Source organism: Nicotiana tabacum, chromosome 8, assembly GCF_000715075.1.
Source record: "Nicotiana tabacum cultivar K326 chromosome 8, ASM71507v2, whole genome shotgun sequence".
Lineage (NCBI taxonomy): Eukaryota > Viridiplantae > Streptophyta > Magnoliopsida > Solanales > Solanaceae > Nicotiana > Nicotiana tabacum.
In genome coordinates this window covers 158,451,229-158,465,859 of record NC_134087.1, presented here as the reverse complement: position 1 = coordinate 158,465,859, position 14,631 = coordinate 158,451,229, and the positions used below count along the sequence as shown (strand labels likewise).

The window sequence follows — 14,631 nt, the reverse complement described above, 5'->3', positions numbered from 1 at the left end:
ATTGTAAAGAATGAAAAAGATCCAATTATTATGTGAATTGGTTTTCACATTCATCATGCATATACCTTTACTATATAAGACAAAATTGTAAAGAAAGAAAAGGTCCAATTATTATGTAAATTGGTTTTCATACTCATCATGCATATATGGAATGTGATTGTACCTCTACTATATTGTAATGAAAGAAAAAAAAATTCTGTACTTGTTAAGAGAAGTCTGTTTTTTTGCCCAAACCGTATAGGAAAAAGTTGGCAACTTATATGTATAAATATCATTCAAAATAAAGTGTTAAGACACTTAATTTTTCGGGAGTGAGACAACAAGAGATATATTTGACAAAGTAATTACTTTCTTTGTCAAGAAGTTGGCTGGAAGTTTTGAGAAAAATTCCAGCACACAATTTATTCAATTTGTTCGCAGGTTTTAATTGATCAAAGAGTTGATAGCAAAGAATCGATCTCGGTGTGGATACGCATAGAGTCTTCGCACAATCGAAGAAAATTTTTGAAACGAGACTTTCTTCACCAGGTACGTCTTAGATCCGATCTTTGACATATAAATAAATTTAAACACGAAAAGTTCTGCCTAGGATTGTTATTATCTTTCGCTGCGTGTTACGAACACATATATGTAATCTAACATTGTTCTCTAAGGCTGAGATGCCAAATCCACCTTGTTGGTGGTCCTTCTCCTTTTTGCCGGCGGCAGGCGGTACGAACATCCTCCTATATCTTAAGGAGAGGCCGGTGGTGACCTCTCTAGGAGGTGTTGGTTCCGGGGATCCATTAGATAATATGAAGCTTGATTTTTGAGAAATAGGGTCTTTTCTTAAAAGGGTGAGGAAGATAACTAAAACTCAGAGAGGTTTAAAACTTAAATGCCTGAGAAGGGTGAGAAGACAAGAAACAAGGCTTCCTCCTCTTTTTATAGCAGTCCAAACGACGCAGCCCTAAGCGCCGATTACAATCGGGTGTGGCCACGTGTCAGTTGCATTAAACGGAAGCAATGTCAAGCTCGAGTACTTGAAAGGACGCCTGACAGGGATGTCACGTCTTTTTGCTTCACCCTTCCCAAGGAGCATTGAATTTAACTTGAAGGGAATAAAACCCAGGCACGTACTATTCTAGTAGATCGAGGGTATATCACGACCCTATGGCCATACGATGGTGATACTATTTGAACACCGTCTTTTTCTTCGCGAAAATGCTCTCTCGAGGATTGCAAAAAAAATTTCGAGGTCCGAAGGGGCATATCAAGACCAGTTCAAATTCGATGTGCCATAGTTTGCTACTAAAGGAATAAAAGAAAGGAATACAAAGTACTTTTTATTCAAACTTAGCAAGGGTAATTACAAACCGAGGCATATCCTTGAACGATAAAAACAAAATGGCAAGAAAAGCAATCAGGATAGCACAAACAAAAAGGCAAATGCATTTAACTTCTACACTGCGGCCATTGAAATTAGGGGTGCTTATCGGTGGATCGGGTATTTAATTACGTTTAACCGTTCGGCTTATCGGTTATCGAATTATAAATATAGTAATCCGTTAGCCATCTAATAAGATAATGGGCAGATTGGTATCGGATTAACGATTATCAGATGGTTTATCGGCTAAACCAAATAATTTTTTTTGAACAATCAACAAATCCTTTAACATAAGCATGCATTAACTCACCCAACACTTTTAATTAAAATATTAAACCTACTTTAGATCCACTAGAGCATGTAGATTTGGCCTTGAAGGAAGGCATGAATGAGGGGAGACCGGTCTAAGGGGGGGAGCCTCGAAAAGCACTGTTGAGAGTTACACGGGACTTGTCACTTTTAGCTTGACAGTAATTCTAAAAGCTACTGCATATTAGCACATTTTGATGTGATTATATTAAAATTTAAAAGATGTTTCTTCTTCCTTTATTGTAATTTGGAAATGGAGATTTTATGGTGCAGATGTGATGATAATAAGATAATTATTTTCGTGTTGTAATTTAAACAGCCAAATGCATAGTTCAAACTGTCTCGGTTAGTTTTTGAACAATGATGATCATCAGCATTGTTATCTACAAAGTTAATACTATGGCCCAGAGAGGAATTCAATTCATGTCCACTCATAATTCATGAAAAGCCAGAAATGACTGCCGTTAGGCATTAGCTACAAACATCAGGCAGTTCTATTATTCTATGTTACAATTTTGCACGCATTTACGACTGTTTTCGTTTAAAGAATGTTCAAATTCAACGGGTAGTATGTTGGCAACAATATCATCCAGTGTCTAAATTCTAAGCATAGTAAGATGACATGTCGATGCTTTCATACTAATTTCGGATTCAAATTCAAAACTCTGTCTTGTTAATCTAATTGTATTTTTGAAGAGTCTGTCTTCCAATCTAGTACATACAAAAATTACTAATAAGGGTAAAAATGTAAATATAAATTTTTTAACGGGTTAACAGTTTACCTGATAAGAAAATTGAGTAATCCGTCATCAAACTGTTAAGCTGTTAAGTATAAAATTTCAATTCATTCACCATTCATTACCCCGATAATCCGATACCAATAAGCCAATAAGTCATTGATTCGATTCGGTTAACAGTTTTGGTTCGATTTTGAACTGCCCTAATTGAAATGGCACCATCAATGGTCCCCACCCGGAGGGAAGGGAGACTGTGGATCTTGAGGTACGGTCCCAATTGAAGAAGGGTAGGAAGATGATGGGCCACCCCAAGAGTTCGAAGGGCCAGGACTCGAGCTAGGAGGTACTCCTTTGATGTCTTCCACTGAAAAGCCAGCAAATTCTACATCCTTCGGAAGTCCTCCCTCGGGTGCGTCCATATTAAGAGTGAGTTTGGCTTCCTCCATAGCTCGCCTTGGATTTTAATTTCTTTTTCCTAATCAAGGATCCCCGCACGGGCGCCCTCCAATGTTTTACGCCAGCTCTGATTGTAGCTTCAACTTATCAAGCTCAGGCCATGCTATCCTTCTCTCCCGGTAGCCTGTTCACCTCGACCTGTTGAGTATCGTTTGAGTCCTTCCATGACCCATGGGTCTGCTCAAGATATAATGCACGCAACTTGGCTCGAGCTAGGTTTTATGTCAGTGTTGCATCAACATCGACTTACTGGTTTGCTTGCTCTTCTTTCTCAGCTATAGATGCCTCCAAATTCTCGACCCTACAACTATGTGTTGTTCCCGTCTTCTCGATCTCCCTCTTCAGCTCCTTCAGATCATCCTTGGTCAAACGGGCTAATAGCTAGTAGGTTTCCTTGTCCGAGAGTGCCTCTACAAAACGAGCTTCCTAATCTTTAACATTATTTCTCAATCCTTCTATGGTTCTTTCATAAAAAGAGAACCTATCCTTGATCCGAATCGATATCAAGTTCGTCTGCACGAAAGCAATTTGACCTTACATACAAGTTAAGCAAAGAAGAAGAAAAAAGACAAGGCTGAAAACATTACCTGAAGGGTGCACTGAAGCACATAGTTTGCCAACATGGTTATGGATTGGGAAGATATCTCATGCATTTCTAAGGGAACTATTAACCCTTCTAGCCTCATCGTCCCTTCACCAGAACAGTTCAAGAGATTGATCTTTTTCAGTAACTTAATAAAAATCATACGGATACCGGCACTCGTCGAAGAACCGGTAAGGAGAGGGCATGGAGCTGAAGGATCTAGTAGGTGTAGGCAAGCCGGTCTTCCGGTGGGATCATCTTCAGTGATTCCTTTCCCCCGATCTATGTGTAGAATCTCGCTTCTCACTGGCTCAGAACAAGGGGGCTCCATACCCTCGTCCTATATCACTATGGGAGTAGTATCTTGGGGGTGCTCAATTTGAAGGGTAACTCGGAGAATACCTCGAACACCATCAGGCTTTTTATGAAAGTCCGACCTTGTTCTTTTTTTAGGAGGCCTACCAAAATGGGAGCTGGCGAGTCTGACCTTCTTTTTAAGGCAGACAACTGCTTGACCCTTTTCCTTGAGAAAATCAAAGGAAGCGGAGAGAAAGATTAACACTTATAGAGTAGCCTTCCTTAGAGGGATACGTAAAGAAGAAGAAGAAAAAATGACGCCAAAGCACGAAATCCTATGAACGTAAAAGTAAAACGTGCTTAACATGGTCCTTATCCCTCCATCCTGAAGCTTGCGATATGAATCTCCGTGACCTCTCCACTATCGGAGAGGCTGCCATGATATTTTTGACCCACTCCTTAATGTCTGAGATGCTCTCCGAGCTACCAGCGTGGCTAAAAAGAAGGTATAAGGAAAATCAAAAGAATGACTTTAAAAAAGGAGAGAAAAGAAAACTATAATCCAATCTAAAGGAAGGACTTACGTTTGTCATTCCAAGTCTCCAAAATAAGCCCGTCCTCGGGTTGAATCAACTACCAAGTAGGGACTGCAATATATCGGACGAACCAACCCCTGTCATGGTCATCCTCTGAGTTCACAAGAGTTCATGTGCCCCAACTCACCATCGTGATGATGCTCCCTCTAAATGGAGTTGGAGCGAAAAGGTTGTAAAAATTTCGAAAGAGAGAAGTCGACGTCAGCCACACTCACTAAAAAGCGAAAGTCGGTCACGAGCCTCTAGAAATTCGGCCCAACTTGACCCAAGCACATATAAAAATGGTGACAATAATCTAGGATCACGGGACCAATCGGGGGTTCGAATCCAAAGGTAAATGGATAAGCATACACTAAGGAAAAATCATGCTTGTGGCTGAAAATTCTTTTCGTTCGCTTGAGGGATGTGAACAGTGATACGGTCACCCCAGCGTCAGTCACATAGAATTAAGGGGAGATGTTCTTCATGAACAACATACTCTATTTTATCAACATTAGAACTCCCAAATTGTCCAGACGCTCATGCTTCAACGTCTCTATCGAAATCCAAGTGTTTGGGGAGAACCTCCAGGACCGAGGGCTCGGAACTTTGCTTCCCTTTCCCGCCTTTATGAGATTTGGAAGCTTTCTTCTTCTTCTTCCTCTTAGAAAGGGCAACAAAGTTAACGCCCCACAGAAGCAACACATACATGTAGGAACACATTTAGCTATAGGCGTAGAGAGAGATTGTCCTTCTAGGGAAGGTTTAAATCTTGGGAATCCAAGAGGATAGTGAAAGAGGAACTGAGAAACGAAGGAAAGAATCAAAGAGAGGATTACTGAAGCAAGAATGAAGATGATAAACGGAAGACTTCTAAACTAATGAGGAGGCCCACATCTTGGTATATATAGGCGGAAACTCTTCGTTTTATAACCGCCAAAATCGAGAAAGGTTTCTGTCATAAGTAGTCATTATTGCCTAGGGATCTATAATAGATGAAAGAACCAATAAAAGGCAGCCACGTGTCCTGGAACCTTATATATGGACTGTGCACCAGTTACGTCAATCATAAAAGCAACGCTATAATTGAAATTCCTTGTTAAAGAAGGACTCTAAGCAAGATTGAATCCTATAAAAGGATTACCAGTTATGGAGCACTTCTCGTCGAGTCACCCGATAAGTGGGTGGGGGGGGGGGGATTGACTATATTGGTAAAATTTACCTTTTCCACATGGCATGCTAAGAAAATTCCATGCGGCAAATAAGACTAGAAAATGGAGATAAATGAAGAGATGCTACCAGGTTCGACAACCCTTTGATCCAGAAGCTTTGGTATCATAGGGTCAAGTATTCGAAAAGATGAACGTATATATCCGGAGACCTTGTCAACCGCGCTTAGAAATTGTGGCCATCGGACATTACACTGAGGTTGTTACCATTATCAGTAATCTCATTCTCCACTACCCAATTCTCTGGCGTGCTGGCTTAAAGCTCGGAGCGGCAACGCCTCCCCTACGACTAGAAGTACCACTCCGGCACCTCGAGAGAGTGGAATTGAAAAATAGAAAAAACATTCACTAGAAAGTTATAAGTGATCTTTTTTATTTAACTTTGTTCTCAAGTTTTGTTCAGCATCGTAGAGATTGCTAGCACTGTAGCTGATACAACCAATCGAGGCTTGCTTCTAATAAGAAATTCTTTTAATCTTTTCCTTTACTTTATTTCATTCGTTATTTACAATTGTTGCTTTACAAGTTCGAATTTTGGATTAAATCGATTGCTAGAGGCCTAAACATATAAATTTAATTGTTTTTTCCAAAATCAGATTGTGGGTCAAACAAGTGTAACAATTTTTCAAAATTCTATTGTAATTTGAGAAATAGTTGCTAGGTGTTTTAGGGGCAATGGAGCTGGAGAATTTTTGTGAAGTTGAATTATTATAGGAGGAGGGTTTGTTTGGAATTGAAGGTAGCAGTAGAAAAGTGGTAATGCTGTGTGTGTGAGGGAGAGAGAGGGGGTAGGAAGAAAGTGGTGGAGAAGACCATAGATAATTGGTCAGGTAGGTTTTGATTAAATGGGGAGGATGTTTAAAAGGGGGATTTACATCTATATTCAGTTTTTGGATCACTATTGTACTCACTTTGCATAAAAATTTACATGTCAACCTACTTTAGGATAAAATTCAAACTTATCGGGTTTGAAGTTGAAAAAAATAATTTAGTCTGAAATGCAATGCACTTAAGGTCAATTAAGTCTAAAGTGTAAAAATTACACTTAAGATGCACTTAAGACCCAATAGATTTTAACTGTAACAAATATTTTCATACACTTAATGCCAAATAGGTCTGAAGTGAAAAAAATTACATTTAAGATGTACTTGAAGTCAAATAGGTCTGAAGTGCAAATTGCCCATAGACAGAAACTTGTTCTTCAAATTTCAGCAATTCAACACAGGATTTAACGCCTAAATCTACTCCAGATAAGCTTAAATTTGAAACATAACCTCCAAATATAATAAAGAACAAACCTCAGTCATCAATTTGTCAAAACAACAATAAATCTAATAAATTTATTTTGCAATTAAGAAGAAAAAGAAGAAATCTTAAGCAATAGCAAAGAAAGGAGCCACAACAGCTCACTAAAACCTGCTCATAAATACCATGTAAATACATCGTCACTTTTATTTTCACAGCCAAGAAGAAGAAGAAGAAGAAGAAAAAGGAGGTAGAAAAGACATGAAGTTGTCTATACTTTGGATACTAGTTAATTTTTTTTTAAAAGTGGATACAAGTTTAATGTAAGTGACCAAATAGGACGCCCAGTAAAATTTTTTTGTTTAAAATTGAGCCTTGGCCAGCCACGTGTCATTATAAAATTGAGATCGGGCTATTAAATAGGTGTGGACAAATATGATTGAAAGTATAATGGTAGAGATTCAAATATTCAAAAAGTAAAATAGAGGGTAGTTATGACTTGTTTTTAATATTGCAATAGTAAATGTGACCATTTCCATTTGTGATATCCAAATTGGTGTAAACAATAATTATGTTTTAGTTCAAACAAGTTGAGTCAGTTGTATGAATCTTTTTTTTCTCTTTTTAAGCTCAATTCATGTTATTACTGCCCATTAATACAAGATCAGATTCTATTATGAAACAGATTTAAAAATCTGTTCAAACCTAATTAACAATAATATTAGAAGCTCTTTATTAACTTTAGAACCTATTCCTAACTAATAGGTATCATCTAAATGGATTTTTTTTCCAATTTAATGTATCCTATATTTGGCTAATTAGTCTGCATTAATTCCAAGAACTTATAGTTCTTTCAAGACATCTTCCTAAATTGATGTAAGATATATTTATATAATTAGGTCAATTAAACATAATTATATGTAATTTTATTTAATGCCATTGATTCTACTCAAGACTAGAGCAGATGGTATAGCAGGTTAACCTATATTGGCAGAGTAAAAAAATCATTACACTTTTGGTGGATATAACATAAGTCCCACCCAAATTATTTCTATATTAGTTTATAAATTATATTTTTTTGAAATAGAATGAGCTTGCAGCCTTTAAGTCCTTAACTTCATCTTACAAATTTCAATCTTCTAAAAAATTCCTTCATTATTTGCGGCTCATACCCCCTTCCGAACAACCCATATGCTTGTCTATGTGCTATTTTTCAACTATTAGTTAGAATCCACATATCCCTTTATCCTTTTCAGTCTAATTACATGGGGTGTTCTTTAGGGCTTACGGATTTTCCTTCAATTTTGCTGGAGGTCGTGTTTCTGTCTATAATTTTTGGTATTAGAGTTTTGGTGAGAGTGGGTATTCTATACATGTTTTCTTCATCTATTTGAAAGCCTTAAAATACCAAAAATCACAAGAATCTGAAAAATACAAGAAGAAACACCAAAGCGAAATATGCAGAACAAGCAGGCAAAGTGTAGGCATGACGTGCCTAAAGAGTGGTAAATATTTTTTTATTTGTTCATTTAAATCAAATATTCTGAGTTCGAATTTATAGAATGGAAAAAAATCTTACTAGGGATTATTTTCTCCTTTATTAAATCCTACGTAATATGAATTTGTATCAGTCGGTCCAGTAAGTTCAAATATCGAATAATTAGACAAACCAAAAAAAAAAAAAATATCCATCACAATCTCATTTAAGGCAATGTTCAACCTTCACTCCCCAAAGAGCAAGAAGACATCTTTCAAATGGGGTGTGTTTTGCATATATGAAAGCTACACTCTCTTACTCCAATAATTCAACAACCAAAGAATCAGAATCTCAGAGCTATATTAACCCATTCTTTTTTTTTTTTTTGGCCTCAGGGGTAGGACAAAAATTTACCACTACACATAAATATTTTTAAGTTACTATTTGTACAGTAAAAAAATTTTAGGGTACGTTAGGAAAATTGTATTTTTTTTTAAAAAAGAAGCTCTTTGCTCCCTCAAATTTAAATGTCATGTCAAACAGAGTATAGTGAGATTAGCCTATTACATATTTTTTTCCCAAACAAATTCTCCACCTTCTCTTTTACTAAAAATCTTCCCCTTACTATTCCTTTCTCCATGTCTTCCAAATATATAGTATTATATTATTTTGGTGCTCATCTTTTTAACTTCAATAAATATTTTAATGCTGAATTAAACATTAGATATTTATCGGATCAGATATTTATTTGAGTTTGGCACATCTTGTTCTACCAACGGACACAACCACTGGTTGTTGATTCGGTCGAATTCAATAGCTTTTATTCAAACTCTGTATTTTTATTAAAAAATTCAATAAATATATATAAATTATTACTTTAGAACCCAATAACTTAAAAGAATTATAGTCCCGAACCCATAATATTCAAATCCTAGCCCCGCCCTGTGTGTCTTAACACATTTTGTCAAACTGTTGGCTATGACAGATCATATCGTAATTCATTACCTATTTATGAAGATAGAAGCACATAGCGAATTTGATGTCTAAATTTTGATATACTTATATACTCCTATATATATGAGAAGTATGAACAGTTAACCTGAACGGTCTTATGGAAAGATTCTTACAACCACAAATAAGTTAAAGATGGTGTTATTATTTTATATTTTGGATTTAATTGACCCGTTGGTTTTTCCGCAACTAGAAGTATCTGAAGAAAAGAAGTTTAAATCTCATCATCCAGTAATCAAAACAAAACAACATGCATGCATATTGGATGTAACCGAGGCAGAAACTATAGTAATAAGATAAGATCAAGTTAAATACTACTATATTATTTATACATATATATTAAATCTTGAATATTCTTAGCCAAATTCCTGCATTCATCATTGCTTTATGTTACAAAATATTTTGACAATGCAAGCTGGGACACAACTTAATTGATGTAGGCATAATGATCTACTGTGCCAAAGCACTTGTGTTGTATACAAGTAGTGCACCTCCTGCAAGAATGCCAGCCAACGTGACAGCCCAAATGGCTAAGCCAGTGGTACCTGCAATTTTCAATTATACTGACTACATTATTTAGGAAAGAAATGAAAGCTTGGTTATTTTATTGTTAGAATTAAAAATATTAATAATAATAATTGAAGTCATACCGCCAACGTAGACATCGCCACTCGGGGACCATTCATCTGGGTTATAGATAGGACTGCATTTTAATCAAAGTATTTATATGAATTATTGCTTCATTTTTAGAGTAATCTATGGGGTATCATTATCTACTATTGGGAATATAATCAGAATCACCAACCTGTATCCGTCAACATTAGCTCCATATTTGTTCACGAATTGATAAACACCCTTTCCCTGCACATAGCCACCATTTTAATATGACTACATGTGATAGTAACTTTATTACTCCATATTTAGTAACTTTATTACTCCATAATAGTTTTTTCATCAATACGTAAAGATCTCATAAAGTTTTTCTACTTCTACACCATTCCTTTAATTACATAATCCTAACAATTGCTTTACATAAACAAATTAGTTTTCTACACAATCTTCTTGAAAATTCAGATATGATTTTCCTAATGATCATGTTAGATTTAAGTGTCAGCCAATGCTACCGGGAACTGAGGAAAACAAAAAAAGGGGGAGGGGGAGGTGCCATCGAACAAATGCAATCACCAAGAAACAGTGTCTATCTTTTTCAAAGACGCCTCGACTTGAGCTTTATTGGTTCTAAATGCTTTATTGGTTCTAAATTCTAGGGTAGCAGTAACATTAAGGGTTAGTAACTGTGTTTTGAATATAAATCTTTTTCGCATATTTAATGTTTCTTAATATAAATAAACAAAGTTATTGGGATTGACCGAGGTAACATTCTTGCTCCGTTTTCCCATGTGGTCACGATTTTTTATTAATTTAAAAGATAAAATGTGCATGAGATGTTATGTAGAGAAAGAGTGTCAAGTATAGGAACAAACCTTTGCCCTACGGCCGAGGCATCAACACCATCTTCCAAGTTCATGCCTCCATTAATTCCTAATTAATTTACACACCAATTGTCATATCAATCAGCAAAATATTTTTTTGCATAATATTCTAAGTATCTCTTTCAGATGTATTCACAGTAATCAAAAGGAAAAACCACACTGAAAGACTCTACCAAGGAAAATAAAAAATAAGAATCTATATATTGTAAAAGGACAGCCTAATCTAAAAGTCTAAAACGCTGGACAAAATGAAGAGTGAAAATGGAAACATGCAGGGCCAAATATACCAAAACTGTAGTTGATTGGGAATGTATCTGGTATGACAAAGCTCATTTTGCAAAAATAAAAAATAAAAAAAGAAAGAAAATTCAGCAATAAAGTCATTTTCGAGTGTTTAATTTCCTCGTAAGAGTAAGAGAGCAAATAACTTTCCTAAATGTCATTAATTACTCCAACTAGTATATATAGACATTTTAGTACCAAATATATTTTCCAAAAACGTCTAAAATAGTATTATCTCTGTTTTAATTTATGTGAACCTGTTTGATTGGGCACAAAATTTAAGAAAAAATGAATTTTTTTTGAAATTTGTGATCCTAAACAAATCAAAAAGGGTCCAAAATATTTGTGTAATTATAAAAGTTTCTTATTAGGGTAAAATTGTAAGTTTAAATAAAATTATTACCAAATTTAAAAAGGAATAATTCTTTTTAAAATAGACAAAAAAAATAGGTAGCTCACATAACTGGAACAAAGAGTATATTTTTCGTAAAAAATGATTTTCGTGCTGAACACACTAGAAGTTAGACAGACGGACCATAAGGCTTGTCGGTCTTGATCTTCTTGCCACCACTGGCCTCAACTCTGAAGCTGGAGGATGAAGACCTTCCTAGTGATGGCAGGCCACGCGCTGCTCTCTTTTCCACAGTGAAGGGAGAGGGCTTGAGACTAAATGAACTCCTCACCGCACTAACTGCCATCACTAATTACTTACTCTTCTTCTGCTGTTTCTACTCTTAGCTACTAAATGTTTCATCCAATTTGCTGCATGATCCTTTTAATAATATTTGTGAAAGGCCCCACAAATTGGTCTTCTTTTACACGTCGCATTTCTCCTGTCGATATCATATTACCAACATTATCAAAATTGCAATTTGTATAGCACTCTCTAACATCTTCTACAAACTTCTAGCTAGTTACCCGTCCTAAAGTAGTAGTCCACTTGGAACTCACTCATTGGTTGCCTTTAGGCACCTCCCTTTAATGGGGTAGAGAAAGTGATTGACCTATATTATCTCTTTCTTCGTCCACTCAAACTGAATATTTTTAAAAATAAACGTTTAAGAATTTTCAGAGTTAAATTATTGTACCTTACACTTTTTTTTACTAATTTTAGAGTAGTGCGTTACATGTGAATTTTCCATCTATCAATAAGAACATATATAGAATATAGAATAAAAATAAATTATGTATAGTAGCAATTGATTTCTAGGTAAATACAACATTCATTAAATAGAAAAATCAATATTACTACATTATGCAATAGTTAATTTAAAAGAACTTATTGCATGCAAATACGAAGAATTTAGGTAAGTTCGTTATATAGTATTTATAATTATGGATATTTATAAATAATAATATGTTATGTTGTTGTATCATATATCTAATATCTCTTTATAGACAATGTTTCTTGGTGTATGTTATTTGTTCTGTCATAATCAATAAACCTTTATTTATGAAATTGATATACCCCTTGAAAGTGCAACATATAGTTGTCCATGTGAGAAAATATGTTGTGGAAAGTACAATTCAACATTAGCCATGAATAGGCCGAAATGGTCTCGAGATGTAGGTCCCGGAATCCCAGCGACAAAGTCAAACTTCTTCTACAAACTTCTAGCTAGTTACCCGTCCTATAGTAGTAGTCCACTTGGAACTAACTCATTGGCTGTCTTTAGGCACTCCCCTTTAACGGGGTAGAGAAAGTGATTGACCTATATTATCGCTTTATTCGTCCACTCAAATTGAAAAAAATAATAAATAAACGTTTAAGAATTTTCGGAGTTAATTTATCATGCCACACACTTTTCTTTTAACTAATTTAAGAGTACGTGCATTGCACGTGAATTCTACGTCGATCAATAAAAAAGTATATAGAATATAGAATAAAAATGAATTATGTATAATAACAATTGATGTCGAAGTAAATACAACAATCATTCAAATAGAAAAGTCAATATTACTACATTCTGCAATAGTTAAATTTAAAGTAACTTACTGCATGCAAAGACGAAGACTTTAGGTAAGTTCGTTATATAGTATTTATAATTGTAACGATCCGACCGGTCGTTGTGAGCTTTAGCGTTCTGTTTAGTGGTTCGAGTTCTTGAGTGGCTTCATATTGTGTATTATGACTTGTGTGTATTTTTGATTGTTTTGGAATTTATTTGGATGAGTGATTCTCATTTTAGGAGCTTAAGTTGGAAATATAAACCGAGGTTTGATTTTTGTGAAAACGACTCCAGAACAGTGTTTTGATGGCTCTGATAGGTTCGTATTGTGCTTTTGGACTTGGGCGTATGCTCAGAATTAAATTCGAAAATCCCTAGGTTGATTTGGCACGTCTTGTTGAAAGTTGGCAATTTGAAGGTTTAGAAATTCCTTAGGTTTGACTATGGTTATCGGGTTCGAATTTTAATTTTGGGACTTAAAATAGGTTTGTTTTGCTATTTAGAACTTGTTTGTAAATTTTGGCATCATTTTGTGTTGATTTGATAGGAATCGGGCTCGTGGTTGTGTTTTTTTGAAGTTCTTAAGTTTTAATGTAAATTTCATGCATTTTTTATGTCTGATTCATGGTTCTGGATGTTATTTTGATATTTTGATTACGCGAGCGAGTTTGTATGATATTTTTAGACTTGTAAGGATGTTTGATTTGGAGCCCCGAGGGCTCGGATGAGTTTCAGATGCATTTTGGAGTGGTTGAAGAGTTTTAGTTTTGCTGGTTTTTGAACTGGTGCTGCAGGTCTCGCAAATGCAAGATTTTTTTCACATTTGCTAGGTGGAAGTTTGATTTGCGAAGATCACTGGGGTCTGACAAAAGATATGAAAATAAGACTAAAATCTATATTTAAGATAATAGATAACAAGTACCAAGAGGGTTGAAAGGCTTAGAAGCTAAACAAATTGAAGAAAATAAGTTTCATTGAATGTCGAAAAGTTGGAAGTGTTATAACATGTACTTTTGGGGTGATTCTAGGGTTATTAACATTATAAGGAGGTTATGTTATGAGTTATTTTAGTCGTATGATAGTCGTATATTATGTTTTGAAGTCAAGCGAGTTATGGAACAAAAGTTGGCAAAGCTCATCAGAAGTTACATTTATAAATGTGTTGAACATTATTAGGTCAAATGTAGCTGAGCTTTTCTCCAAATACACTTGAAATTATGGGATGATCAACCCTCAAAATTGAAGTTCTATGAGTCTAGTTTCTAACGCATTAAACCGTTCGTCGATACGATAGCCGAGTAAAAAGATATTCACATTTTCGTGAGACCGCGCAAGCAACTCCCAATGGGACCCACTTAGGCAGTGGACAACCCTTGAACATTTTAAAGGGGTTGGACGGCTCATTTTTGGTCATTTTCGAGATAGTTATCAAACTCTCTCAACACTTCCCTAGCAGTTCTACAAGGTTCCAAGTCGAATCTAAGGTGGTTTTACCTAAACCTAGCCTCAAAAGTTAGCCTAAGTGAAGAAGAGAGTCTCTATGGTGTTGTGATGTATTTAAGGGTGCTTGTAAGTTAAGAGAAGCTTTGCTTCGAGTTTTTTCTGATTATTTAAGGTATGTA

At 35.4% G+C, this 14,631-nt stretch overlaps 1 protein-coding gene and 1 long non-coding RNA gene across 2 annotated transcripts; both read right to left on the bottom strand.

Annotated features, from left to right (window-relative positions):
* Positions 1 to 1,307: 1,307 nt before the first annotated feature.
* On the bottom strand, positions 1,308 to 5,263 carry LOC107817674 (uncharacterized). The gene is made up of 4 exons (XR_001655256.2): positions 4,333 to 5,263; positions 3,456 to 4,243; positions 1,812 to 3,381; positions 1,308 to 1,703 (listed from the first exon to the last, which is right to left on the bottom strand). It is a non-coding gene; the product is annotated as an uncharacterized LOC107817674 (long non-coding RNA).
* Positions 5,264 to 9,590: 4,327 nt separating this feature from the next.
* Positions 9,591 to 11,823, bottom strand: LOC107817673 (photosystem II 10 kDa polypeptide, chloroplastic-like). The gene is made up of 5 exons (XM_075219822.1): positions 11,596 to 11,823; positions 10,770 to 10,827; positions 10,091 to 10,146; positions 9,936 to 9,988; positions 9,591 to 9,830 (listed from the first exon to the last, which is right to left on the bottom strand). Exons 1-3 carry the CDS (start codon positions 11,756 to 11,758, stop codon positions 10,122 to 10,124), a joined length of 246 nt encoding a protein of 81 aa, XP_075075923.1. The 5' UTR covers positions 11,759 to 11,823; the 3' UTR covers positions 9,591 to 9,830; positions 9,936 to 9,988; positions 10,091 to 10,121.
* Positions 11,824 to 14,631: the final 2,808 nt, after the last annotated feature.

Bases quoted from the DNA above. Each gene is read 5' to 3' on its own strand.
- LOC107817673 (XM_075219822.1), bottom strand. From the start codon at position 11,758: ATGGCAGTTAGTGCGGTGAGGAGTTCATTTAGTCTCAAGCCCTCTCCC. The intron at 10,828-11,595 runs GTCCGTCTGTCT...TAAATTAATTAG, and splicing joins CAAGACCGACAAGCCTTATG to GAATTAATGGAGGCATGAAC. The intron at 10,147-10,769 runs GTTTGTTCCTAT...GGCTATGTGCAG, and splicing joins GCCTCGGCCGTAGGGCAAAG to GGAAAGGGTGTTTATCAATT.